The sequence below is a fragment of the Corvus moneduloides genome, chromosome 4 (genome assembly GCF_009650955.1).
Source record: "Corvus moneduloides isolate bCorMon1 chromosome 4, bCorMon1.pri, whole genome shotgun sequence".
In the NCBI taxonomy this organism is placed as follows: Eukaryota; Metazoa; Chordata; class Aves; order Passeriformes; family Corvidae; genus Corvus; species Corvus moneduloides.
The window spans coordinates 67,981,402-68,007,054 of record NC_045479.1 but is presented as its reverse complement, the minus strand read 5'-3'; the positions used below and the strand labels follow the sequence as shown (position 1 = coordinate 68,007,054).

At 44.9% G+C, this 25,653-nt stretch overlaps 1 protein-coding gene across 8 annotated transcripts in view; it reads right to left on the bottom strand.

Moving 5' to 3' along the window:
- The window catches only part of FRMD4A (FERM domain containing 4A), a 358,272-nt gene that overhangs the window by 175,915 nt on the left and 156,704 nt on the right, over positions 1 to 25,653 (bottom strand). For 2 of the 8 annotated variants that reach the window (XM_032107900.1, XM_032107898.1), the window contains exon 1: positions 20,840 to 20,947. The exons of 4 other annotated variants lie outside the window; for them this stretch is intronic. In XM_032107900.1, coding sequence (XP_031963791.1) covers positions 20,840 to 20,932 — 93 coding nt within the window. In that variant the 5' untranslated portion in view covers positions 20,933 to 20,947. Of the gene's footprint in view, positions 1 to 199; positions 754 to 20,839; positions 20,948 to 25,653 lie in introns of those variants that run through there. 2 more of the 8 variants (XM_032107897.1, XM_032107896.1) reach the window with 2 other exon arrangements.

Below are 25,653 nucleotides of genomic sequence, written 5' to 3'. Positions count from 1 at the left end.
CCATCACCATCCTCCAAATTAAAACGTCTCTCCTGCCACCCCTCCCCTCCCCACAGTGTCCCCTCTGTCCCACCACTTGTGTAGGACCCAAAGTGGTTGGTAGGAACAGAACAGGAACAGAACCCCGTGAGACTCCCAGGGGGTCTTCCCCCTGCAGCATTGGGGTTTGAGGGTCTGGCCTGGTGTTTTGTTACCCTACCTGATAAACATCTCTGGAAATGCACCATGGCTTCAGCATGAGCTGCAGGACCCTCAGGTTTCCAAAGCGGCAAGTCCTCAGAGCCCGGGACGTCAGGCTCCACACCAGGCTGTCCCAGCTGTAGAGCAGATCCTCAAAGCCAAAGAGCACAGCAGCCATGCCAGCACCCTGGGTGAATCACCCCAGATTCCCTGCTCGGAGGCAACCAGCTAATCCCAAGGCGCCTTATGAACTGCAAAGTTAAAGAGTCACTGAAATTTCCATCAAAGAAGGAGAACAAAAAGCAAGGGAAAAAAATAACCAAACCACCAAACCAAAACAGACAACAAAAAGCAGCAGCCAAAATAAACTGTTTGGGGATGTGTCTTTCTCCCTTTGCATACGCCCTTCTGGATGTGGTTTCTCCCTCTGTGTATCTTCTCAAAGTGAGTCCTGCTGCACCCAAGCATGAGCAAGGAAGAGGTAAAAATACCTCCCCTGACTTAGGAAGGCATCTGCACATCCCTTGCAAAGGACTTCTTGGTAACGCTGCATCACTTCCCAGCTCTCCGCTGCAGACCCAAGAAGCAAACTCGGATCCAAAGTCATCACTTTGCATGCTCAGTCCTGGGACTCCATCCAGAGGGAAGAAAAAAGCCGCTCACTCTCCGTCTGCCAGCATTCCCAAGACATTCCACTGTTGGACTTAACTCTTTCAAACACTCCCGAAGAACATCTGAGAAGGCACTTCTGCCACACGTAACATTTCATCCTTTCGTTCCGTGTGTTAACTCACCATTGCACAGTTACACTCCAGTCTTTTTCCCACCCAGCTGTCTGTTCTGGAGCCTTTTTGTGTTTTGGACTCATAACAGAACTTAATCTTTACACGAGAATTAGCCAACAGTCTGAAAAGCACCTTATTTACCCAGGGGGTGATATTTTGGAAAGTTAAATGGATTAAACAATGGCCTTTTAATATCAGTCTGATTCAGTTGGTGCTGAGATATTTTTAACCCTTGGTGAGCTTGCCTTCATAAGGGTGGGTTTCATATGATCAAGGCCAGGAGAAAGTTCCAGAAGAGCTGGATGCCAAAATGCCCTTTTTGGTCTATGGATACAAAGATTCACTCCTGGTATTCCTTCCTAAAATAAGTATTGAGAAGACATCAGTTCCCTGCCTGTTTCCCTGCAGGAGCAGCTTGTCTGGGTGGAGACTTCAATGCTGTCAATATCTATGATGAGTTCAGCTGAGGGAACTGGTCCATTGAGGGTGAAAATACAACAGAAAGATGAGGATTTTGCAGTTCAGTTAAATCACCACAAAATCATGGAGTTAAGTTGCAAGACATTTTCCAAATGAATCTAATGAGTGCTACTTCCTATTTAATCACCAGGTAGAGAAACTGAAGTTGGAAGTATTTTTATCAAAGGCACAGTGCAAGCCAGTGCCCTTGGAGACAGCTGCCTGTCAGTGTTATTTTTCACTCATTTTACTCTCTCTTCAGAGGAACGTGTGCAAAAAGGCCACAGAATTTGGAGGGAGCAGACAGGAGTCAGCTGGAGAATGCCTACATGGAGGCACTTCCTCGGAGGCACTTTTTGGAGGGGTAGGCAGGACAGCTTGAGCTGAAATCATGAGGGACCTGCACACACTGAACTCCTAAAACTGCTGGTTTAGCAAAGGTGAGAAGGCATCATTTCCAAAAAGCCTCAATGTCTTCCCTGATTCAACTCCCTGGATAGGGAAGGAGCAGGAATATTAATATCTGCTTGATTTTCTGAATGGTCTGTCCCACCATGACCCCATCCATAATTTGTTCTTTGAGGACTGAAGGGCACGAAGCGAGCTGTGCGTCATGATAACGGCACAAGGATGCTCGTCAGCTCATTGACAGGGCAGGTGGAGGGCCAGGAAAGTACAGCTGCAAAATTCATGTTCTCAGCCTAATTGCTTCTTCAGGACTTCGTTTTCAGAGTGGCTTCATAAAATATGGTAATAAAATCATAATAATGTTTCCTTTAAACTTGTTGGGAGCTATTCATTCTGCAAAGCGCAGTTTTCCTTCCTCCTCTCCCTGTCCCTGCCTGCTTTCTTGGTGTCGAGCCTTTGCTGTAGTCTCCCTATGCTCATTCTCTCTTGGTTATTTTCCTGCCTGTAAACTCAGTAACATACTGCTTCTGTTAGCAGCAATGTAGACAAGGGACCACAAACATCTCCATTATAAAGCCACATTTGGAAGAAAGGAATTTTATATATCTATATCTATATCTATCTATCTATCTATATATATCTTACTTGACTAGACAATATTTGCCCCAGGCTACAGCCTGATACTTAAGATCTCTGCCTGGGAGCGCAAGAGAGGAAAAGAAAGAAATGTGTTTGATAAAGGAAAACAGAGGTGGGAAAAGAAACCACAGCAAGTGATTGCTCTGGGATGTGACCTAACTCCTTTGGTATTCTGGAAAGAGGAGAGGAGGGGAAATGGAGGATATACCGCAGTTTTAAAATTAGCTGCTCCATATGTGCATCAAGTCTTTCCTAACGGCTGAAAGGAGATTTTCGGCCCCTGTCCCAATTCAGTAATTACTCAACAGATGAGGGCAGCTCTGAAGGATCCTTTTCACTTGGCTGATGACATAATCAGACTTTCTGAAAACAGTTCTCCAATGTATTTATTTAACTGATAGACTGGAGCAGTCTCCTTAGGAGTCACTTGAGTCTATAGAAGGCCCAGTGAACATTTCAGTGGATAGATTTACCTTCATGATTAGAGCAGATTGTCTGGTTTCCTGCAGAGGTTTTCCTGCTGACCAGACACAAAGTATTTTTTGAGAGGGTAAAAGCTGCCTGAGTACAGATTGCACACCCACCTTGCAGGACACAAGGGAATTGCAACCGTGGAGGTTTCTTGGGCGAAGATAGCCCATCCTCTCTAGAGTCAAGGGATACTCTACCAAAAGAGCTCTTTTCAAGCAAGACACCACAGAATGTGCTCTTTCTTATCCAAAATGGTCAGAAAAGGTTATTGCAACAGGGAATGGCAGAAGAGAGGAGAAAAAATTACTGAGAATTGGCAGCTTGGCTCTTCCACTGGTGTACCATTTGAGCAATTTCTGTAAAATCATATTACAGTTTTATAAAACATGCTCAACTTCCCCTTCACTAAGGTAAATTAGGACAAAAAAAGCCCTTTGCACTCTACATAGATCTATAGAAATTTGCAGGTCTTTTCCTCTCTAATTATGTGCTGATTATTTCCCGCTGTTTCTGAGAAAATGTCAGCCAAAACATTTACTATGAAACCTCCCACATTTTACTGACAGTCCAAAGGCTGTTACTAGGTTATAAAAATAGCTCCTTACTTCCCTTGAAAAAAAGGCAAAAAACCAACCCCCCTTGGGCTGCTGTGTTGTTTCATGGGACTGTCACTGGGACTTGAAGGCTGGGGGTGGATTTCCCATCCCAAGCCCTGCAGGCATCTCCTCCTCTCTGCAGACCCTGCAAATCCCTGCCGTGCACTGGTGTAGGTGGGTGCTGCCTGCACCAGGAGCTTGAGAGACAGGTCCATGTTCACCTTTGTATATTCTGGCCTTGGAAAGAGCAGTTCAGCATCTCTCTCCAACAGGCTCTAGAGTAAACCTCTACCCACCACTTTCTGATGGGTGTGGATGTGTTTGGTTGAAAGAAGGACGTGCCGGGTGGGAGGCAGTTTCCTTTGGCTTGCTGTAGACATACCAGAAACATCCTGTTTCTGCTCCACACATGGCCCCAGTCCCTGCAGCTCCAGCCCAATGTGGTCTTTTAGGTTCTATTTCAAATTCATGGCCCTTTTTAATCTTTATTTCTCTACAATGTAAAGAGGATTAATGTTGTCAGAGCTTTGTGCCCAGAGTTCCCTTTCATGTCACAGCTTCATGCTTTCTTATGATGGAGATGCTTTCTTGAGATATTTAACTAGTTGCAATTTTCTCCTTGTGCCTTAATGGCACATCGTTGTCATGTGTGATATGATGGGAACAGTTAAGGGATGTCCCACTGCCAAGTTATCAAACACATGGATAAGGAGCCACCCTTCTCCCTTCGTATGTACCCAGGCAGAGCCAGGGCACTCGGTGGGGACTTGCAGCAGTGACCTCTCTCCTGTAGCTGCACTGAACCACAGAGTTCCAAGATTTCCAAATGGTCCTTGTGCACCAGATCCACTTGAGAACGTGAGCCTCTGAGTGCCCTATTTCCACCCAAGTCAAGGTGCTGTCATTCCTCATGCTGACTCATCTGGGCTTCTCTGTCTTTCCCCTGACGTGTGACCTTGCTGCCATCCAAGGAGGGATCATGGAGGGTTTCTGTCTGTTCAGCAGGAGCTTCCCAGAGTGCAAGGACTGCATACTATTAGCTCTATTTCTTGTATTTTTGTGCTTTGTCTATATAATGAAAGCTTTGAGGGAAGGGTTTAGAAGGAACTGGGAATGGCATTTGAGTTGAAGAAGCAAATCCTGAGACCTTGAGGTCTATTATACAGCATATATGCTCTAGGCAAAGGAAACTCACCCCCAAATCTAAGAGGAGTGAAAATAAAGTGTAGATGTCCACACTGGATCTGCTGAGAGCTTTGATCAGCTAACAGTTGGCTCTGCATTAATTTTGGATTGCTAAAAGATTGTGACCTCAGTCTGGCTGGGCCACGACATCTGGACAGTGATCATGCCTGAACCTTTACAGACTTGAAGAGGAGTCACCAACACCCCTAGGTCACCTCTCTGGAACTGTTAGACAAGAAGTTTTTCTTGGAAGCATCAGCCCAGAGATATGCTGCCCCATGCAAACATGATGCCTGTGCCTGCACTGCTTCAGTTACCTCCTAACTCTCACCTTCCACATGCTTCCAAAACCACAGATATGAACAGTCTCCCTGTGGCCCTCTTGATCTGCCACCACTGACAGCCCTAAAACTTTCCTGCAGAGAAAATTCAAGAAACTGAAGACTTCCCTGCTGGTTGCATTTTAGGACAAAGATTATGAGTCAGAAATCCTGGCCAATTTCCTCAAGATGTTCTCACGAGTCCATATGGCCTAAAATGTTCCATAATGAAATGAACTGCTGCTTCACAGTAATAACAGAATGAAAATTTACTATTCCAGTCATCCACCTTGATCATAACATTTCTAAAGCTCTTTGAAAATGTAAAGTGCTCTGGTAGTGCTAAATATTATCATTATGCCAACAGCAGCTCCTTCTGCGTAAGGCTGTTCGTATCCTCACTCCAGAGAGATTTTTATTGACTGGCAGAGGAGAGTATGTCATCTCCTCAAATAATACACATTTCATTTCCTAAAGTAACTTGTGTTAGTGATTTCACAAGGCTTAAAAGTAGGTGAATCCTATAAAGCAGGGCTTGTACTTGTCCCTAATATTCCACCAGCCGAAGTGATTTTCACTTCTACTATGCAGAAACGTGGAAGAGATTGTGCAGAGATTTGCTATTCAATCCTCTTTCTCCATGGATGCCGTGGTGAATGAGTCTGCAGGAGGGGATGTAGGTCAGGACAATGTATTAAGGAAATAGTGCAGAACAGCCACAGAAAGTGAATGGTGAGATCTTAAATACGATTATTCACTTTGGAAACCCAAGCTTATGATTAACTCTGATCCCGCTGGGCACTGTAACGTCCTGTGACCGGGCTCTCCAATGAAAGCAGCACATGCTTGCACATGCCCATCACCACAAGGTTCATCTTCACCCTGCTCTCTGCTATTATGTGCAGAAATGCCCGGGAGAATTATTTTTGGCCAGAAGAAAACAGAAAAAATCACAGCCTGCTTGTGAGGCATGTATGAACAGGAAACAGCCTAGAGCTCACCCAGCAGCTGAGCTGTTTTCCTTCCATGTTATTCACCAATGTCTAAAATAGCCTCTGACAAGGTTCAGGGGTGAAACAACATGAGCCTGAGACAAACCTGTGTCTGAATCTCAAACTGCAGATTGAACATGCCTGACTGCTCACAGAAGAAGTCACACACTTGTGCAGTTACACCCTTCTTGTTTCAAGCTTTTGCTTATTCCTTTGGTGACTGGAGCAAGTGTTTGCCTTTGGGGACCAGAATTAGATGATCACTAATGTCCCTTCCAACCCAAACCTTTCTATGATTCTTTATGAGAGGTTCCCCTGTTGTGTATGTGTTCATATAATTTTGAATTATATATTTATCTTGTGCTCCCCACCCTTTATCAGGTGATGGTCAAGCTGTCCCAATGGCCTTGGCTGAGGGCTGTGGTTTGGAGGACACACATTTTCATGTTGCAGGTGTCCCTTAACTGGCAGTATTTGCCTGGGAGAGGAGACAAATCTGGTACCTCATGAACAGGCAGTCTGTAGTTCTGCCCTATGGCATGGTGGATAATTTAATGAAGGGCAGCCTTGCTGTCCATGCAAAACAAGCCTACACAGAGCACAAATGGCCCATTGCAGCAGAACATTTTCTTACAACTTATCCTGCAGATATATTTAAGTATCTGCCTGATTCAGACCCAGTGGTAACACTTGCTGCTTTCAATGACTGATACAAAGTCCTTTCTGTTCACAAACAAGGGTGAGCATTTCATTAAAAAGAAAGAGGGCAAAGGGAACATATTTTAGAAAATCAGTGGTCCAGATTTCTCATGTTTGATCTTGCTTATGGGTTGGAAAGTCTGTTCCGGCCTAAAATAAAGAATGTATACTTAATTTATTCCAAAGCTCCTTTTAAAAAATCATTACTAGTAAATAATGATATTGCAGATTAGGATGTAATTGTCACTGCACAGAGAGGAAGATAAGCAGGTCAAATATAACCTTCAGAGTGAAAATGAGGAGGGATCTGGTCCTATTCCAGAAAAGTCATCCTTTTCTTGAACAGCATTAAAAGAGTCACATAGCTTTATGGGTCTCCATTTCCTCAATAGATTAATTCACTGACATTTGTCAGGTGACCTGAAGTCTCAGGGGAACTGTTTCACATTAAAAAGTAAACAAGTATTCTAGAAAGCCAACTGGTCATGTTCCACAGAGTTATGCAACAAAAAGCAGAAATACTTAAGATATCTTGGGTCGATAATGTACCCTCTATGTTGAAAGCTCCTACACTGATTAGCAAAATGAGCATAACTATGGGTAAATAAATGTTCCCTGAGGTGAAGATTGGATATATATGTGTGTGCTCCCTGTGGGAATAGTGCTGTACACATCCAGGCAATGCTAAGTGTGTGTAGGGAGGCTGCCATGGAGGAAGGGGATGTCCCAGACTGAGCCACACTGGGCTGCTAAAACCACAAAGCCCTGTGTGTGCACACGCTTGCACACTCACTCACAGCATCTGCACTGGGGCTGGATCACATGGGGCTCCTGGGTTGTTTCTGTTACCACAGCACAATTAATCTGCAGATGGGAAATGCAGGAGTCAACAGAGGGTGATTTCTGTATGGCAGCAGATCTTCATGCTGAGAACATCTCCCCAGCTGGGACCAGTTAGACCTTCTCAGTAGAGCATAAGAGCTGACCTCTACCCTGTTTGCTCCTGAAACGCAGACCCCTGTGGCTCCTGCTAATGGAAAATCTCCATTTGTTGTAGGACAGTGCTGGATCCATGCCATCTGCAGTGATAATGCATGCACAGTTGACAGAAGAGGATAACTTGCACTTCTGTTGCTGGTTGGCTTAAAACCCTGAGCAAACATCAGCTTCTATTGCTTCATGATGCACTGGGAGATTTGTACTGTTGAGCTGCTACCAGGGCTCTGATAAACAGGGACAAGGGGGTTGAAGTGCCTCTGTGGGACAGCCAGTCTCAGAGGCTGGCAGTCCTGGCTTTCCTTTTCTCTGGTTGCTTTCTAAAGCTGCTATCCCACCAGCATTTCCAGATGGGGTACTGAGTTTCAGGAGGTATAAATAGTAGCCCAGACTCCTGCAGAGGTGGAGAGAAGTTAATCAAACCCTCTCATGCTCTGTCTTCCAACCTGATGGTTTGCCATGGGGGATCCTAACTCACTGTCTGGCTTGTTTGCTCATACTTCCTGAAAAGAGGATAAAATAGATCGAAAGCTGCTGGATCGAAGAAGCAAGTCAGTCATTTCATTGTCTCTATGGTCAGAGCAGACTGAAGCTGTTCAGAACCTAAAACAAAGAGGATTTACGCTCTTGATTTAGAAATTTATGACTCATTCCCATTTTGGCTGTTAGAAGAGGCTGTCATTTCCCCTGCTCCCAAAACATCCATGACATAAAAAATAAAACCCATAAGCTCTTTGCTGTTCTTATCTTGATGCACAAAGAATTCAAATGTTCACTGTTGCTATCTGGAGCTCGACTTCCTGTTATTAAGAAGGACATCCTAGTATTTAAGAACATAGATTTTTATTTTTTTCCCCTTCTACAAGACAGGCAGAAAGTCTAATGATTCTGGGGCTTGTTTCCTGCTTGTAATTAAGTAGGTCACAGCTGCAAAGCAAGAGAACAAGAAAATATTCAGATCACACAAAGCCAAAAGCTATTAAATCACTTGCAGCTGAAGGATATAGCAGATTTTCTTTTTAAAAAGAAGTCTTGAGTCTAAGGAAAACAACTATAGGAACTTTTAGGAGAATGATGAACTTGGAAGTTCTGCCCAAGCGCCACAGTAGCTCAGAAAAAAAGGAGTGATCAAAACCCAGCTAATGTTGTTCACAAGTTGAATAGCCTTATGTGGTTGCAATAAATTCACTGCTTCACTGCTTAGAGCCATATATTCTATCCATGCCATCCACTTTGAACCACATGCAAGATTGCCCTCATTTCTTCTGGGCAATTTCCACCAGGCCCTCCCTGTCAGCCTGGAATGCCACACCATGTCCTCTCCTGTAGGTCCCACACACCCTCCCCAACTCCAGATGCAGCTCAGACACAGCATGATCTCTACCCAGACATGAAGATCCCATGGGACTGAAGGTCTTTTGAGCTGCACTCATGATTTTTGTTGTTGTGTTGTCCTGTTTTGGCTCCCACTCCACCTCTGTCTAGGACAGAGAGCTGCCCTTGGTCCCTGCGCCACTGCCTTCACCCCACAGACAGCACCAGTGGTGCATGGTCCATTGCCCTTGATAAGCCATGCACATGTGGGTTGAGGAACCCCCTCTGAAGGGCTCTGAGAGTGGTGGTTCAGCCTTATCATGGACAGGCATCAATTGACAAAGCCATGTCACAACTTTGAAAAGCCAGGGAAAACTTCCTTCATAGACCGAGGTGCTAGTGAGAGCCAGGCACTTAAAGACAAAGTTGGTCCTAATTTGCCTCATTTGGTTTATTTCAGGATTCAGAAGGAGCATAAATGACTGCACATTTCTGTTGAGGTGCTTCTGCCTAGATCTCAGTATAAATGCTCCTCCAAACCATTGCTCCACCAAGAAGAGGGGACAGAGAGCAACAATCACCCTCACCTTTCCCAGGTACAGTACCTGGGACTATTCTGCTCCATCGTGGAAAGGAGATGAAAAAGGATACTCAGCTATGAGAACAGCCTTATTAAGTGTCTGCCTTGGTCTAAAGAGCCATGGAGATGTGTCCCAAATGCATCGTTGCTGTAACAATGGGGCTCTTATTCTGTGCAGTGAGAGAAATGGTCTTTGGGAAGATTTATGTCTGAAGCCCACCAAAATCAACACTGAAGGCAGCAGTCAGACAAGAATCACTGCCTTCGCAGGGAACACCCACTGTGAATCTGTTTGATTTCAAAATAGTGTGTTTGGTTTTGTCAGAGAGTGATTCAGATATGGGTAAAATAGCTAGAATGGAAGTTTATTTCTGCTTCTATAAAAATGTGATCAAGAGAGACATAAACCTCTGCCATTATAAATTGGTGATGACCTAATGTTTATTCAAGCTCTGACTGGGAAACTTGTCATGGGAAAGAAAAGCCCATGTAGATGGTATTCTGGGCTCTGTCCCTGTGTGACCAGACGTAGTCAGTTCATTCCAGGATAAGAGAATGTGGACCTTTTTATGTTGGTATTTCTTGGCTTTTCAAGCTAGGAACCAGGAGGGAGAGTTGGTCAGTGCCTCCCCAGTGGGCAATCGTTATGAAACAGAAACAGCAGAAGGTTTCTCAAAGGCTGGTGCCCAGGGAATTTGAGGTCAGGCCTGCAGTCTCTCCTTGCAAAGCACTGACCTCAAGGGAGAGGGGCTGAGTGCAAGACTGAGGCAGTAGATACCCTGGGCTGCACAAGATGCCTGATCCATCTTCACGTGATTCAGGGTGTCTGGATTTGTGGGTTTCCATCTGCAGTGTCTCTAAGAGGCAGTGATTTCAGAACCGTGTTGCTCCCTTCCCTCTAAAATGGGGTTCTTTCGCCCTGAGTCCCTTACACAGAGGATTCCTGGGGAAAAAGGTGCTGATTTCAGAGAAAACACTAGTGCTGGGGGCTATAAGGGATGTTCAGAGACCCCAAGGTATCTCTTGGCCTTTGCAGGAAAACATTTCTGCTGCCTACACCCTTGTCCTAGATCTTTCAGCAATTTCCCTCCCAGTCTAGGGTGGATAACAGCGTTCATGGATTAGTATGAAACAAAGCTCACGAATGAAAAGCTTTCAAAATACTTCTGTGACCGAGAGCCTGGCCAGCACCACAAAGTCTGCTGTGACTGATTGTCAGGAAAAGGGGGCTAGGTCATCCACTGGCATCAGCCTAATTGTCTTTCCCCTGACACCATTCTCCAGAAGCTGGAGGTTGGCCCCAAGGCCACTTTAACTGCTCTCCAGTGACTGATTGGATACATTGGAACGCACTAACATAACTGTGCTTTTAAAAATCAACGTCCTCTGGTTTTATGACCCTTCTTGGCCAGGTTCCCACTTGCTGTAACTGAAGCAAACCCTGTTTGCTTCAGTTACAGCAAGTATTTCTCCTGCAGGAAACTGCCACTATTGGTGCATTTGAAAGTTTACGGGAGGATACACAATGCCTGCATTACAACAAAGTCCAGGATGGAAAAAGGAAGCTTTCCAACATTTCAGAGTGGAAATTATGAAAATTAGAAAGCCTCCTCCCAGTCTCTGGTGTGGTTTGCAGGCATGAGTTGGGTGGAGAGATGCTGGAGAGGGAGGAAGGGGATGTGGATCTGCACTTCCAGCTAATGGGAACACTGGGGTTTGATCCTGCATCAAACACTCCCAGATTTGCAGGCTGTTGGCAGTTCACCTTGGCTTTTACCCTGAAAGCATCTTGGCTGCCAATTGGGAGCAATGGCACTGCCTGGGTCTTGCAGAGGTCTGCAGAGGGTCGGTGTCTGTGGAGCCTTGTAATGTATAAAGTCCAATACATTATAAGGAATAATTTTAAGTTGTAGTGTAGGATTGCCAAATTCCCCTCTTGCAATAGCCTGTTTATCATATTGGCCTTGACAGATTTTCTTGGATGGTGTTTTCAAATATTGGGAACTCCAGGCTCTGCCCTCAGGCAACAGTAACAGCTTTGAAGTCAGCTCCGAGGAAAGGAGAGACTGCGAAACATTGGCGATTCACTTTTCTTGTTTTTTTGTGAAAATCTGGATCTTTAATGAGGGTAAACTACCTGTAGGGTTTTAACCTTGATCATCTTCCTCCCCCTGTCTGCAGGTGCATTAAGAGAAGACTGAAAGACAGAAAGTTACTTGTTGCTGAACCCATTCAGCTTCCTAAGACGCTCCAAAGCATCATGGATAATATTACAACCCATGCAGAACAAGCCTTGTGGTAAGAGATGTACTGTGCCTATGGAATCTATAGCAAATGAGTTAACAAAAGCAAGATGTTGGAGAGCTTTTCTGGATTACTGTGGAGGACAAAAAGGACATTGGCATTCTCCACTCTGAATAGTGACAATTTCTCATGGATCACATTGATCGGGGGGAGGTCACTGACCTGTGCTCTTCCCCTGAGCTTCTGACAGTGCTCTTACCCAGGCAAACCTCAGCATCTTTTTCAGATAGAGTAAATATATGGGTATTTGTGCAGAGAAACTGACATGAGACACACATCTCTTTGAATGTCAAATTAAACCTATCCTGCAGAGAAGGATAGGCATTTGGAGAGGGTACAAGTATAGGATCCAGTCCCTTTCATACCTCCGTAGATGCCCTGTTCTCAGGTGAGGTATCTGGCCTGTTATCAAGCCACTGGCACAGACTCAGTTATCTGCTTCTGGTACCCACAGCCTGAAAGCATGTAAATATGGGACACTATTCCAGAATATGGTCGTGTATCTGTCCTTCAGAGCAGGTTCAGACATTCCCTCAGGCTCACGGGAGACAGATGTCTCCAAAAGAAACAGTGAGCACCACGAGCCCCCGCACCAAAAACTCAAACACAGAATATCTTAAAATTGAACAACTGTTTCTGTAGACACAGCCTCAAGGACACAGAGACTTGGCTGGAGCACAGGGCTCTGCTGCTTGGCACCTGCCTTGCATCTACTGGAGTCATACATGTAGAGTCACAGAATCATTAAGATTGGAAAAGACCTCTAAGATCATCAAGCTTAAGTGTTAACCCAGAACCACCATGTTTGCCACAAAACTATGTCCCCAAGTGCCAAATCCACAAGGCTTTTGAACACTTCCAGGGATTGTGATTCTACCACTTCCCTGAGCAGCTTGTTCCAATGCCTGACCAACCTTTTGGGGAAGAACTTTTTCCTAGCATCCAGTCTAAACCTACTCTGGTTCAACTTGGGGGACAATGCCTCTGAAGATATTGGGATGAGTTGTCACCAGAAGACACATATTGCTCTCTTTTCTTTGAGTAATGAAGAGTCCTAAAACAGTAATAAAAATTATTATGATGAACTTGTAAACATAGGCTGGCTGAAGGTACAATTGGATGGAAGCCAACATGAGGAACACACACTAGTAAAGACACCAACCCCTACCTTTAATCTCTCTTAGTTGAATTTCTCCAAAACACGTCTCATCTCATCACTCCTCTGTTGGGAGCTGGCAGGGTGGAAACTCCCTGTGGCAGGAACTTTTGAGTTAAGGCTGATTTGATTCACTCTTGCAGGGATTTCTATTCTGAACTAAAACAGTAAAACTGCAAAATGGTACTTGTTCTGCACATAGATCCCCAAAGGGTAGATGCTTAGTGCCCCAACATTAATTGCAGGTTATCAGTCCTTAGCTATTTCACACAGAGTTTACCTAATCTGTGTTGATGCAAAACTTGGAGAGAAAGTAGATACCCGTGGTCCCACCCCATCAAGATTGGTGGTTTTTACAGAGGGAGTACTGGAAACTAAAATGATTTTCAACCTTAATTAAGAAGCTTGCTCACTTATTTTAAAGCATGCACAACCCTAATTGCACCTTCTAAATATATTCCAGAAATACAGCTGGTTTGTAGAGTGTGTGCGGGTGACTAAATGGCGTCATTTGCAGTCCATTGTCTTTCCTGAAGCTTTTCATGTGCAATCTTTGGGAAGCAGAGACTAATTGTACTCCTTGCCTATGCAATTTGGAGAGCGTGAAACTTTGGTCCCAACAAAAAAACCAATTAAAATGTAAGAATCATTCACATCCATTTTCTTGTGGGATGAAAAATCACCATTTCTTTCAAGCCATTAGAAATGACTGAGACAATGAGGATAATATATACTTCACCAGGAAATAAGCTAAGCTCAGACGGAAAGTTTGGCCACGAGTTTGGAAATGTGTTTGAAATCTCAATCCAACTTTCTGAACTTGAGTCAGCAAAATAGGAACTGTGTGACTGACTACCTACACAACAGATTCCCTTTTGGTCAGAACAGCCTTTTCCATGATTTCCACCAGGCTGGCTGGGGGGGCCCTGGTGCTTGTGAGCTTCACTGAAGTCACTTCTGGTGTTTAACAGGTTTGTGTTGGTGTCTGGTCTGCCTCAAAGAAGGCTTTAGAGTGAAAATGGAAAAAATCTATGAAGTGTAAATTTGCTGCTCACCCACTGTTTCGTTTTGATTTTTTTTCCAAACACTGACATTATCCCGACTTAAATGGATGAAAAGATTGATCAAGAAATTAAGAACTAGAAAAAGGCACGTGCCATACTTTGCACTTCTTGACGTCTGAAGATGCTTTTAGTTCAGGAAATTGTTGAAGCAACGTTCAATCAATCTCCTGTACCGATCAGGAACTGATAAAGTCTGAAGACTTTCTATGTCTGGATTTTAAAACCCACCTGAAGGCATGTCTAAGCCCTTCCAGGGATAAGTCTTGGCTAGAAGATAAGTTAGGACTAGGACTTTAGGTTGGGACAGGTTGGAAGGTATTTCAAACACCCAAACTGCCACTTTGCATTATCTATCACTGGCTGACCTTGCAAGAAACGCAACCTCTGAACTGAAAAGCCCTTCCAGGAACCTCCACTTTAGAGAGGTAAGTTTTTGCCTTCTGGGCTATGGAGGGAAACTAAACCTGATACTAAACCATCACAACTCCTGAGTTTGGGGCTGCTGCTGGGCATGTGATCATGGTACCAGCTACCTGAAAAAGCCCTTTGATCAGGCTTATTGGCCAAAAGGATCCATGAACCAGAGGAGCCTTTTCATGCTCCTAAATTTTTATTACTGGATTCACAAGATTCCCCCCTTCCCTTCACCCAAATCCAAAGCATTTGGCTCATTTCTCTCTCTCCCAGCCTCTGTCCCTGGGGAAGCCCTGCCCTTGCTTTGCTCCCTGGCCTTTCTGCCCCAGTGTTTGGCCAATGTGCAGACGACAAATGCCAATTTGCAATGAAAAAAGCTTTTAATTTTCTCATCAAAATAAGAATCTGAAGTGCTGGAAATTTCAAAGCGGAGCCTCTGCTCGTGAGGTCTCCAGGCTTTGAGAGCGCTCGATAATTCAGTTAAGCTCCAACCATTTGAAAGCCAATTTGAGCAGTATCCTGGTTCCAAATTCTTCAGAGTTCACCAGTCACTATCCATTAGCCTCTGCCATGCTCTTACCTCTTGTACTGTTAACCTGCATGCATTTGGGGGGCATGAAGTCTGGCACAGCTCCTGATCCGTTTCACAGAGAAGTCTGTTTTGATTTGTTACACCTTTTAGAAGTGTCACTAAATATTATAACTTCTAGACACCTGAGAGGTGCACTAAGCATTTATCTGTCTAGGTAGAGTTCAAATTAAACCAATTCCTCCAAAATACTTGTGAACAGGTCAGAAGAGATAAAGCTCAGATGAAGCAGATAAAATTGATGTTTCGGCAGTCACAAGTGATTATATCAGAGCATTACACAGGTGACAGCTTTGCTACTTAAGATTAGCCTTTTAATAATTTTTTTTTTATTTGGATGCAATTATTTGTCTATAGGGACAGTGAATAATTTTTCATCACCTTGAGACTTGAGTAACTTCGAGAAAACAGCTAAGACAACAGGAATTCCTTGCTTCAAGGTCTTTCTTCTGTCTTTGGCAACTTCTGCACTCAAGTATCTACTGTTTGTTTGTTATCTATGATATCTGAGTAACTCTGCTGTCACCTTGGCAGTCTATCAGATTAGTAGTGATGCTGTCAAGGTAAGAGACCTGTCCAAAAACTGTCAGTGAAGGTGCTAAGCAAAGGGCTGCAGGACCTGCATGCCAGTGTAAGAGATTTCAAGGAAATAGCGTGAACTGGAAAGATCAACTTCCCTTGCAGCACTTGCTCAGTCATGGTGTCAGAGCGAGTGCTCACACTATCACTCACAGAGTTTGCACGAAGGGTTCCACGGGCCAGGATCACTCCGCTATGGATGCTGCAAGGTCTGTCTGTTCCACCCCATTGGACCCTGTAGCCCTCAGTGTGAGAGGTTTCCCACCACTCTGCTCTTGAATCCATGCTGGAAAAATTGTTAGTAACAAGCTGAATGCTGAATTACGCTTTGTCTACTAGAGAAAGAAAGTCAGTAGCTCAGAATAATGAAAGTGCTGGTAGGTTTGTACAGTAGCAAGACATATTGGAACTCTTTTGCTGGGTTCGCTTGGAGGCAATCTCCTCTCTTGCCAAAAGCAAAGGTCGCCATAAGCTGCAGAGTAGCGTGGGAAAACCTGCTTCAGACTTGACCTGCAGAGCAGTAAGACTGACTTTTTCTTCAGCCCTGGGTTCTCTCTTCTCAAGAGAAATTTATTTATAGGAGGAATGACGTTTCCTGCTGCATTCTTAACGTGCTTGCAGCTTGGGATAAGAACATGGGAGCTTTGTCTTCTGCCATCTGTTTTCTATGGCAATAAATATCCATTTACGGATTTATCTCTGCCTGGTGTGTTTTAAAGTCATGATACAAGTGAGTGTTCATGGATATCCATTCAGAGAGGAAGTGTCATAGGTAAATAGCAGTCCCAGCTCCGTGCTAGTAGAGATTTACATTTGTGTCATGGACAGTGGAGCTGTGGCATGGGGCTTTGGCTGCATTTTTTAATCTTATCGTCTTTGGAAGCACAAGAAATAAAAAAGCAATCTGTACTAAATTCCTGCTGAGCTGCAAGCATCTACTGACACAACTGGGCACGAGGCCTTTAATTTACCATAGCTGAGGACTGGGACCTAAAGCTGGGGCACAAACTGCAAAACCCAATTTAAAATGGCTTTTCCAGCCAGACCTCTCCCAGCTTGATTAGTTTCTTACAGCACTTCATTTCACCTGGAGATGGCCTTCCTTTTTACACTGTCTCTGTAGTGCCGGGCTTTGAGCCTCAAAGGCAGAAGAGAGGGCAGACTTTTTCCTTTTTAATACAAGAAAGCTGCATGCTTTCTGTGGGCTTTCTAACTCAAAAAAACAATGCCTTGTGTTTGTGGTGAGAAACATTCCTGTGGCTGGAAAATAGCCAGTGAGGTCTTGAGAGAAGGAATAAATTGTGCTCTTCCTTACCAGTGCCTTGAAACAGCAAAAAGAGATCTCTGGATGGTGCTAGGCATTTGTTAGACATTAGCAGGACTCTATTCATCTTCCTCTCGCACACATCCACAGCACATGGATATAATAAACGTAGCTGGGAGGCATAAACCGTCTGACATCAATAACGCAAAGGGAGAAGGGACTGCGTGTTTAACATGCTGCGGGAAGAAGACCCAGAGAAGGAAGATCTGGTGGGGAGGGCTCTGTGTTGAGAAATGCTGTGTTAGGGATGGGATTCACGTCTCGTAGGGCTTTTTTGGGGGGGTACTCTTCTGACCAAGGTGTATCTGCTGGTTAAAGTAGAGCTGGCTGCAGTTTAAGGAGGTATTAAATCAGTCAAATGTGAGTTCAGGGCACCTCCTTTTCATCCCCACACAGTATTTTACTGCCTTTGCAGTGATCTCAAATGTCACCCCAAGTGCTGGTCAGGATGGAAACATCTCATAGACATCAGCATTGAATTAGATGAACCCAACTCATGCCTCAGTTCTGGCACCAGCTCCCGGTGTGCCCTGTGGCGCAAAGCACAAAGCTTAATTCTGCCTCAGCTGACATGTCTGGTGGTCTCTGTGTCATACCTACTAATATTTAGCACTGCCCTTTTTCTCTTTGTAGCCTTTGTAAAGCCCTATCTTCTTCTGGGTGTGTGCCGTGCATTGCACAGATCTCACATCTCAGTCTTTGCATGTGAAACCTGCTCACTCAGGACTGTATTTCAGGCTCTTTCACTGCTGCAGTGGGATTTTGTGGACTGAGCTTAGAAACAGATTTTGTGTGGCTTCAGGACCCTAAGTGCAGGGCATCTGCCCTGCCAGCTCTAGCTGGTGGGGGGCAGGTTCCAGGCAGAGAGAACACCATTCATCCTTCAGCCAGGCTGACCACAGCCTCATGGGTCAAATGCCTGATGGGGCACTTATGTGATGAGGCAGAGAGAAAACCAGAAAAGACAGGACAAAAAAGAAGTGGTTGCAAAAGCCATCCCATCAAGTTCTCTGGCAACCCTCACAGCAAGGCTCCAGCATTCGCCTGAGAAGCCTAAACTACCCCAACCTTAGGTCAAGAAGTGGGAAGGAGAGAAATAAACTGTGGATGTGAGTGAAAATAAAACAACACAACCACCCTGACAGTGTCACTTGGGCTGTGTGTGGAGCTGTTAAGTCTGTACATACTGCTAAGGCCCCTGCAGCGCTGGTCATCCTTATGCAGCTGTTCTTGCCTCCTATATAAATACTAACATTCTCTTACACCTTCTTCTGAAGGCATTTCTGTGCTCTGCCCTACTCCCTGCCATGGGGTAATATCCTGGAAACACCCTATGAGGGTGCTGCTGGTTTTTACACCTCTCCATCACATGGAGTAATGCACAGAGCAAAGCAAAGACTCAGGCAGCTGTTGCTCAGGCAGGTCAGTATGGATAACATGTTTCCAAAGGGGATGTGTGCATGCACGAAGGAGAGTGAGCTCACATTTTCTGCGCTGTGGTATGTCTCTCAAATAGTGACAGAAAAAGGCAGAATGGTTTAAAATTAAAAGAGAAGAGATTTAAATTAGATGTTAGGAAAGGATTCTTTACTGTGAGGTTGGTGAGGCACTGGCACAGGTTGCCCAGAGAAGTTGTGGATGCCTCATCCCTGGAAGTGTCCAGGGCCAGGTTGCATGGGGTCCTGAAAAAACTGATGTAGTTTGTGGCATCCTGCCCGTGGTAGAGGGGGTCAGAATGAGGTGATCTCTAAGGGCCCTTCCAACCCAAACATTCTACAGTTTAATGATTTGTCTCTAGACTACTCAGCCTCAGGCAAAGTCTGCATAAAATCATGAGCCTCTCCAGATAGGGAGGGACCCCCTGTGGCCATTAGCAGCAGAGGACAGTGGCCCTGCAGCAGCCGAGAGCTCAGTCTGGATGAAAAATCATCTGCCACCTTGCGGGAAGCCACCTTGGAAGGGGACACCACACTCTGCCTCCCCACGCTCTCAAGAGCAGCTGCAAACCACCAGATTCCAACCCTGGTCCAGCAGCAGCAGTGCCAGGCAGGGAACAGGGACAAACAAAACCTGAACCAAGGCAGGTTAAGGCATCAGGGCTGTCTGCCCTGGGCCCCTCTCAGAACCAGCATCTTGAACTGCAAAGCCCAAATTTACCAGGAGGGACATTTCTGAATGCTCTCCAAAACAACAACCCACAATCAAACAATAGCAGACCAAAGCTGTGTGAATAATTGATTATCTTTGGTTTGCTTGACGGACTGGAAAGGCAAAGGAAATATTTTTCAGGTTGACACAAAGTTGTTCTGCTTTCTCTTCTGCCAAATGGAGGAGAAAGAAAACAAACAACAAAAAGGCTTTGTGTTTAACCCAAACATTTTTTGAACAGCTTTTAATTTTTGTGATTTTTCTCGTATTCCTTAAAAAAATGAAGGAATTTGTCTAAATGAAATAACACTCTTTTTGAAAGAAAAATGCAGAAAAAATTGGTTTGAAATGTACAAAAGAAGATTTTTTTCTTTTTTTTTGAGTGCAACAGACTTGAAGTAAACTCACAGGTGGCTTCCGCTGCAGCCAGACTGCTTTTCAGCAAAACAGATGCCTCAAGCAAAGGTTTTCCTCTGTCCTGGGTGAAAAGACCAACTCTGAGCCACTCTGGGCTTGTAGAGCTTCTACACTAGCCACCAGTGAGTGCAGCACCCCTTGCCCACCTGTGGGGCACTCAACCCAAATCCCCTGAGGACAGGAATGAGCAGAGGGTGCCTGTTCCCTTGAGCCGACCACTGTTTCAGGAGATATCAGTAGTGACAAGCTGGGATATGAGTGTTTGTGCAAAGTGTCCCTGTGCTCTGGAGGGCTGTGCTGCCCCTGCCAGCTCTGTCAGAGGCAGCACACCAGGCAAAGGCAGCCTGAAAGCACCTGGTGTGTGCCAGATGGGTGTTCAGTGAGCACTCTGTGGGTGTCCAGCACGCTGTGAGCTGAGCCCCCTGTCCCAGCCACCGCTTCTTTGCCTGCCCATCAATTTTCCAAGTGCCAGGACCCCCTGGTTCCCTGGGCACTGCTGCTAGGGTGATGTGCTTCCAAGTAATTAACAACACTATTGCAGTTTCCCCAGGACCCCCTGCTATTCCTGCTGCAGCATGAAAGCAGAAGCATTGCCTTGGCTATCCAGGGCTATCCTGTGGTGTCACTTCAGCTGGCACTGATTAGAGAGACGCTGAGCACTGCAGAGCCCTCATTGCCACCAGTGCTTACTGCACATCTCAGCTGGGACAGACACCAGTGGGCATCTCCATCTGTGCTCACTTACACAGAGCCCTTCCACACCACCCTGAGCTTTCCTCTGGTGTTCATTATTTGACATTTATTATTATTATTATTATTATTATTATTACTTTTATTATGTTGGTGCTGCCATATGCCATCATGCTCTCTCAGTGAGTACTGATTATTTGAAACTATTTTTTTTTCAGAAATTATTACCCCCAACTATTGCCACAGAGCCTTTAACTAGTTACATTTGTTGTATGTTATCTTACAGTTCCTTCTGGCACCAATTTCCACTGTAAGTTACCACACAGCCTCTGACAAATATTAACTCCCATTCATCAGCACACAGGTCCCACCAACAGTAATTCCTACCATGGCACACACCACTGGTAATTTCTTCACACCATGACATAATCCCTATTAGTTCTGACTGCTAACAGGGCAGAAAACTGCTATCAAATGACACCCTCCTCATCCTCTGGGCATGCATTCAGGACAAAGAAATCATGGCTTACCCTTTCCACACTGCGTCTCCTCAGTGATCCATATGGTATTTTGAATAAAAGTCTTCGGGTCCTACCCGGAGTCACAGCTGACTGTACTACCATAGTGCAGAGCTAACCCGTGTGTGTGTGAGAGAGAGAGAGTTCACAGCACACACAGGCTTCCCTTGAAATAACTTACAGTCTCATCTAGATTTCCCAACTATCAAATAGCTGAGTGGGTTTTCACATCAGACCATATGAGTCAAGATGTGGCTTGTTTGAAAGAAGGAGGGGGGAAATGGGGAAAAAATAAATAAAAAAAGGAAACCCCAAGCCTTGTAACCTTAACAACATGCTTCAAGCAGCATATCTTTAGCTTCCTTCTGTTTCTCGGTGTAGTTTGCTCAGCAGGATTGCTGTGCCATAGAGGTGGAAGAATTAAGCTTCTGGGGAGAATGTTCCAAAAACGTCAAGCCCGCTTCTTGTTGCTACAGATGGTAACCAGGTCAGTTGTCTAATCAAAGCTCTATCTGAGTTATTATACGTTTTGCCATGTGACTGCAGACCCCTCTGGTTTGCTGTACAGTAGATCACATGTTCACCTTAAAAAGAATATCTGGTGTATCACCATCTGGTGCAGAGATTAATGTTAATTCCTGGGTTCAGATATTCCTCTCTCCTAGATGTTGGAAAGCACACAGCCAGAGCAGAGGGCTAGGGCATCTCCTCTGGGCTGCTCAGCTGAACTGAGCGCTCAGGGATCCAGGGTCTGTGTGGCACAGAGCAGCACATGCATCAGGACAGAGAACAGACAGTACCACTCACACTCACATCCGTACATATCCACATCAGTGAAAGCCTGATGGGTGATGCCTGCAGCCTCTGTGTGTTACCCACTTACAAAAATGGTTATGTTACAGTCTGTAATTGTGAAGTGTTACTTCACAAAGTCACTCTCAATGTCTACCTCTTTTTTTTTTCTCTTACAAAACCACTTAAGAGGCTAGGAGAGGATGGTGTTTTCTTTCTCTGGAAGAAAAATTTGAAAATTTATTTACACTCTAAATTGTACACACATGCTCTGGAAAGGGGAAAAATACTTCCCCTTCCCACAGTCTGTCTATATCACCAGGAGTTGTCCTAAAGCAGCCAGGTATAATCCTGTGCCTTTGAAAGAAAGTGTTTTGGACACTGTGTTCATTTCCATGCTCTGCTAGAGGAATTGGTCCACATGCAGTTTAGAGTTAATGTGTGCAAGGTGGGAGCTTGTCAACCCAGAAATTCCTTAATGGTACTCTGAATTTGCCCAGTAAAATGGAAAAGATGTTGGCCCATGTTCTTTTCCTTGAAGCAGTCTAGCTGGGAGAGCAAAAATCTGTCGAGTTGGAGAGCCAATCCCTTCCTCCATGTATTGTTCTCATTTTAATGCAAAACTAAAAATACTTTGTTTTGATCCAAGTCCAAAAGCTGGGATAAAGGTGTTAGGGACATGACATTAAAGCAAACATTTCAAATAAAAAAGAGAAACTCTGTATCTGCTCAGCATATGCACATGCATTAAAACCAGTCAAAGAAAAAAAACCTGCAGCTTGATGTGGGAAACTCTAAATATTAAAACAATTGGCCTTTGTTCATAATTAGTTCCATATGTCTCTTGCCAAAGAGAGTGAAAGAGACAGGAAAAGATGGAAACATCTTAAGTATGACTGACTTATATAGGTTCTTTATGTGGAATGTGTGTACAGTTAGGGTCTTTGCTTGTTGCGGGATTTTTTTATGACTGTTCATGCCCCCCCTGCTATCTCACAGCCTGCCTACCTCTTTTTTCAAGTATGAAGTGGTTGGCATTTTCCACGGGGAACCTTTGCCTGCATCAGCAGAGCCCCTGGGGAAAAACTGCTGGAGAAAGAGGGCAAAGGTGGCAGCAATCAGCCTTGCTGGGAGCTTTCCTGAATAAATGCCTGAGTCAGGACCTTGGGGGTGAATGTTTCATACAAGAGCAGAGTAGCAAAGGTGTCCCTGCTCACCTGATCCGAAGCCCTGGGTGGGGCTCCTGCCCACACCAGCCGCCTACCCCGGGAGCTCTCATATTCCTGCAAGCATATTCTCCTTCCTGCAGGTCCAGCTCATGGAAAAAACAGTTCTGTAGATAGAAATTTATCCACTAGAGGGGACAAAGAGCCATCACACACATGGAGATGTGTCTGTAAGCCATCAGGCCCCGGGAGCAGGCACAGACAGTCCACTGGTACCAGCATGAAACACCACACACTGATTATCTCCATAGGGGAAAGGGGAGCATTCGTTCAGTCATTTGCACAAATCACTTTTTTTTTTGCCTGGATTTTTAGGTCTTGCCAATGAAATGCAAATCTGTGTATTGCTCAAGGCAGCTGAATAATAATAAAAATATTCTTTACAGGAAACCTCTTGCACATGTGAAAAGTAGAAGAAACCCATCAATTCGCATGTTATTGGAACCAGCTCCAGTAACATCCCTGTATATCCCACTGGGCCTGACTCTTTGCTCCCTCACTGTGCTGCACCCCAGACACAACTCTCCAGGTACCCCGCCATGTAAATCTGCAGACCTGGACCCACTATGACACTTTCTTCTGCCTCATTCCTCATTTCCCAGGTGGTATGAATCTGGAGACAGGAGGCCAAATCTTAATCATCAGGACTGTGGAAACCACCCAGGATGATGAGATGCTGGCTTTATAGCTTTTGCTCAAAGCATATTGGTAGGCAACTGTATAGGGCAGTCTACTAGAATTCATTTGATAGGCTGCCTACAGGTAGGTAATGTAAAACATGCTCCCATGAGCGTTTTTCTAGTTGTTCCCAGAGGGTGATTTGGGTGTTTGTGACAGTCATAAGCACATCCAAGAGTACTTCAGCCCATCAGATTCTGAATTTTCCTCTGGAGAGCCCCCTTTCCCATTTAGGTGGCTGCAGATGTAGATTAAGATCACCAGGCTCATCACTGAGGCTTCATTTAACTGCATTGTCTGCAGAGACAATCTCCAACTGAACAGCACAGTAGGAAATAAACCCCCAAATATTCTAAGGGAACATCCTGTCCTTGTCCCCACAGACCCTCAGAAGGGACACATTTCTGTATTTACTAACTGCTGAAAGACAAAGCTCTTTAAAGCAGTGGATGCTTTTCAGTACTAGTTGCAAGCTGCCAGGAACAGCGGTTTGTGGTAACAATGCATCAGAGGAAAGTATATCCAATGGATTGCTATTTGGACTAGATTTCTCTTTTGGTCTTTAATGAAAAGGAGAGAGGAATCATTTACTGCTGCAAAGCGTGTCTTATAATTGCAACACAGGAGTCAGGTTTCAAGTCAGAGTACTCCCAGCAGAGATCAGTGAATGGAAACCAGTGACAGCAGTGGCACAGACTGACATGCAGTGAGTGGTATCTATCAGATCTATCAATAAGACATTGTACTGTAAAATTGAAAAGTCACTCGGTACAGAAAAATCCACTTAAGTTTGGTATTCCATGAAGACACAAGTATGGCAACAGATTGAGGGGAAAATAAGGATAATTTGCAGCTCCTGGAAGTATTTTCCACCCTGGATGATATCTATGGTCTGTCGGTAGCAAAGCCAAATTTTTCCCTGGAGTCCTGATAGGGAAACCACTTCTATTTGAGTTCTTTAGCAGCTCCTATTAATCTTTGTGGGATTTCTTACTTCCCACTGTAACAATCCTCCCTAGCTATTTTGTTGGAAATATGAGGAGAGCAGAGCTTCCCCAGAGCTCTGGGGCTGCAAACCCTACAGTGACTTAGCTTATATTTTATTGCACTCACAATCAGACTGCAAAGCAAATTGTCTTGTTGGGAGTGAAAGATGTGCAGAGGTTGTCATTGCAAATCCAGCTTGCTTTTGATTTAAAAAAAGCAAAACAATTTTCCAGTCTTACATGGTGTTTTATAGATAAATGTTATGATCACTCTAGCCTGGGGAGGGATGTGGGAAAACACACCGGGCACAGCTCCATTCCCATATGAGTCCTTTCCATCGGAGCTGGCAATAACCCAGCAGCTTGCAGGGGTGAGAGAGAGAGGCTGTTTGTGGTCCCCAGTCACAGAAGGCCTGGGGGCTTCCCCTGTGTGTGGCAGGGCTGTGTCACATCAGGGGCCACATGCACCATCCTGTCCCTGTTTCTCCTGGGCAAGCAGTGCGTGGGAGTGCCTTTGCTGAGTGCAACTACCCAGGCTGAATATGAAGGTCAGTCCCACACTTGAACAGAGATTTGTACTTTGTTTCATTCTGTTTTGGTGCTGTGGTTTATGCAGTGATCAGTGTGGTGTTGGGCTGCATGTGCAGCATGTCCATCACTTGTACCAACAAAGACCATGGGGTGTAGCAATGAGAAATTTGGGCTCCTGTCACAAATTTACATCATGCTGCAGCGTGGTTGGTTAGCCATCTACAGTTCATAGATATGTTAGTGGGTTAGTGTTAGCATAAGCCTAATCAGAAACCCAGAACCAAGCCTTTCTGGACTCACAGAAGCTCCTATCTGATGCACATTGCTGTAGGTTGACACAGAATGTCATGTCAGGTGTTCCTAAATGTCCTCATTCGTAAATATTCACATGGTTGCTCATCAGTTGCTTTGTGTACCTCAGCCCTGGGTGTTCATGGGGAATGGCTGCCAGAGAGGACCGTGAAGCCCAGGATGTCACCTGCTGAGCCTGCACCTAGCCAAGCACTTAGACCCATCAGCTGCTGTGTCCACCAAACCAGCAAGTCCTCGGCACAGCCCCTGCTGAAAATCATGGCACAGAGACCCCAGGAAATATCTTCAGGAAAGAGGACAG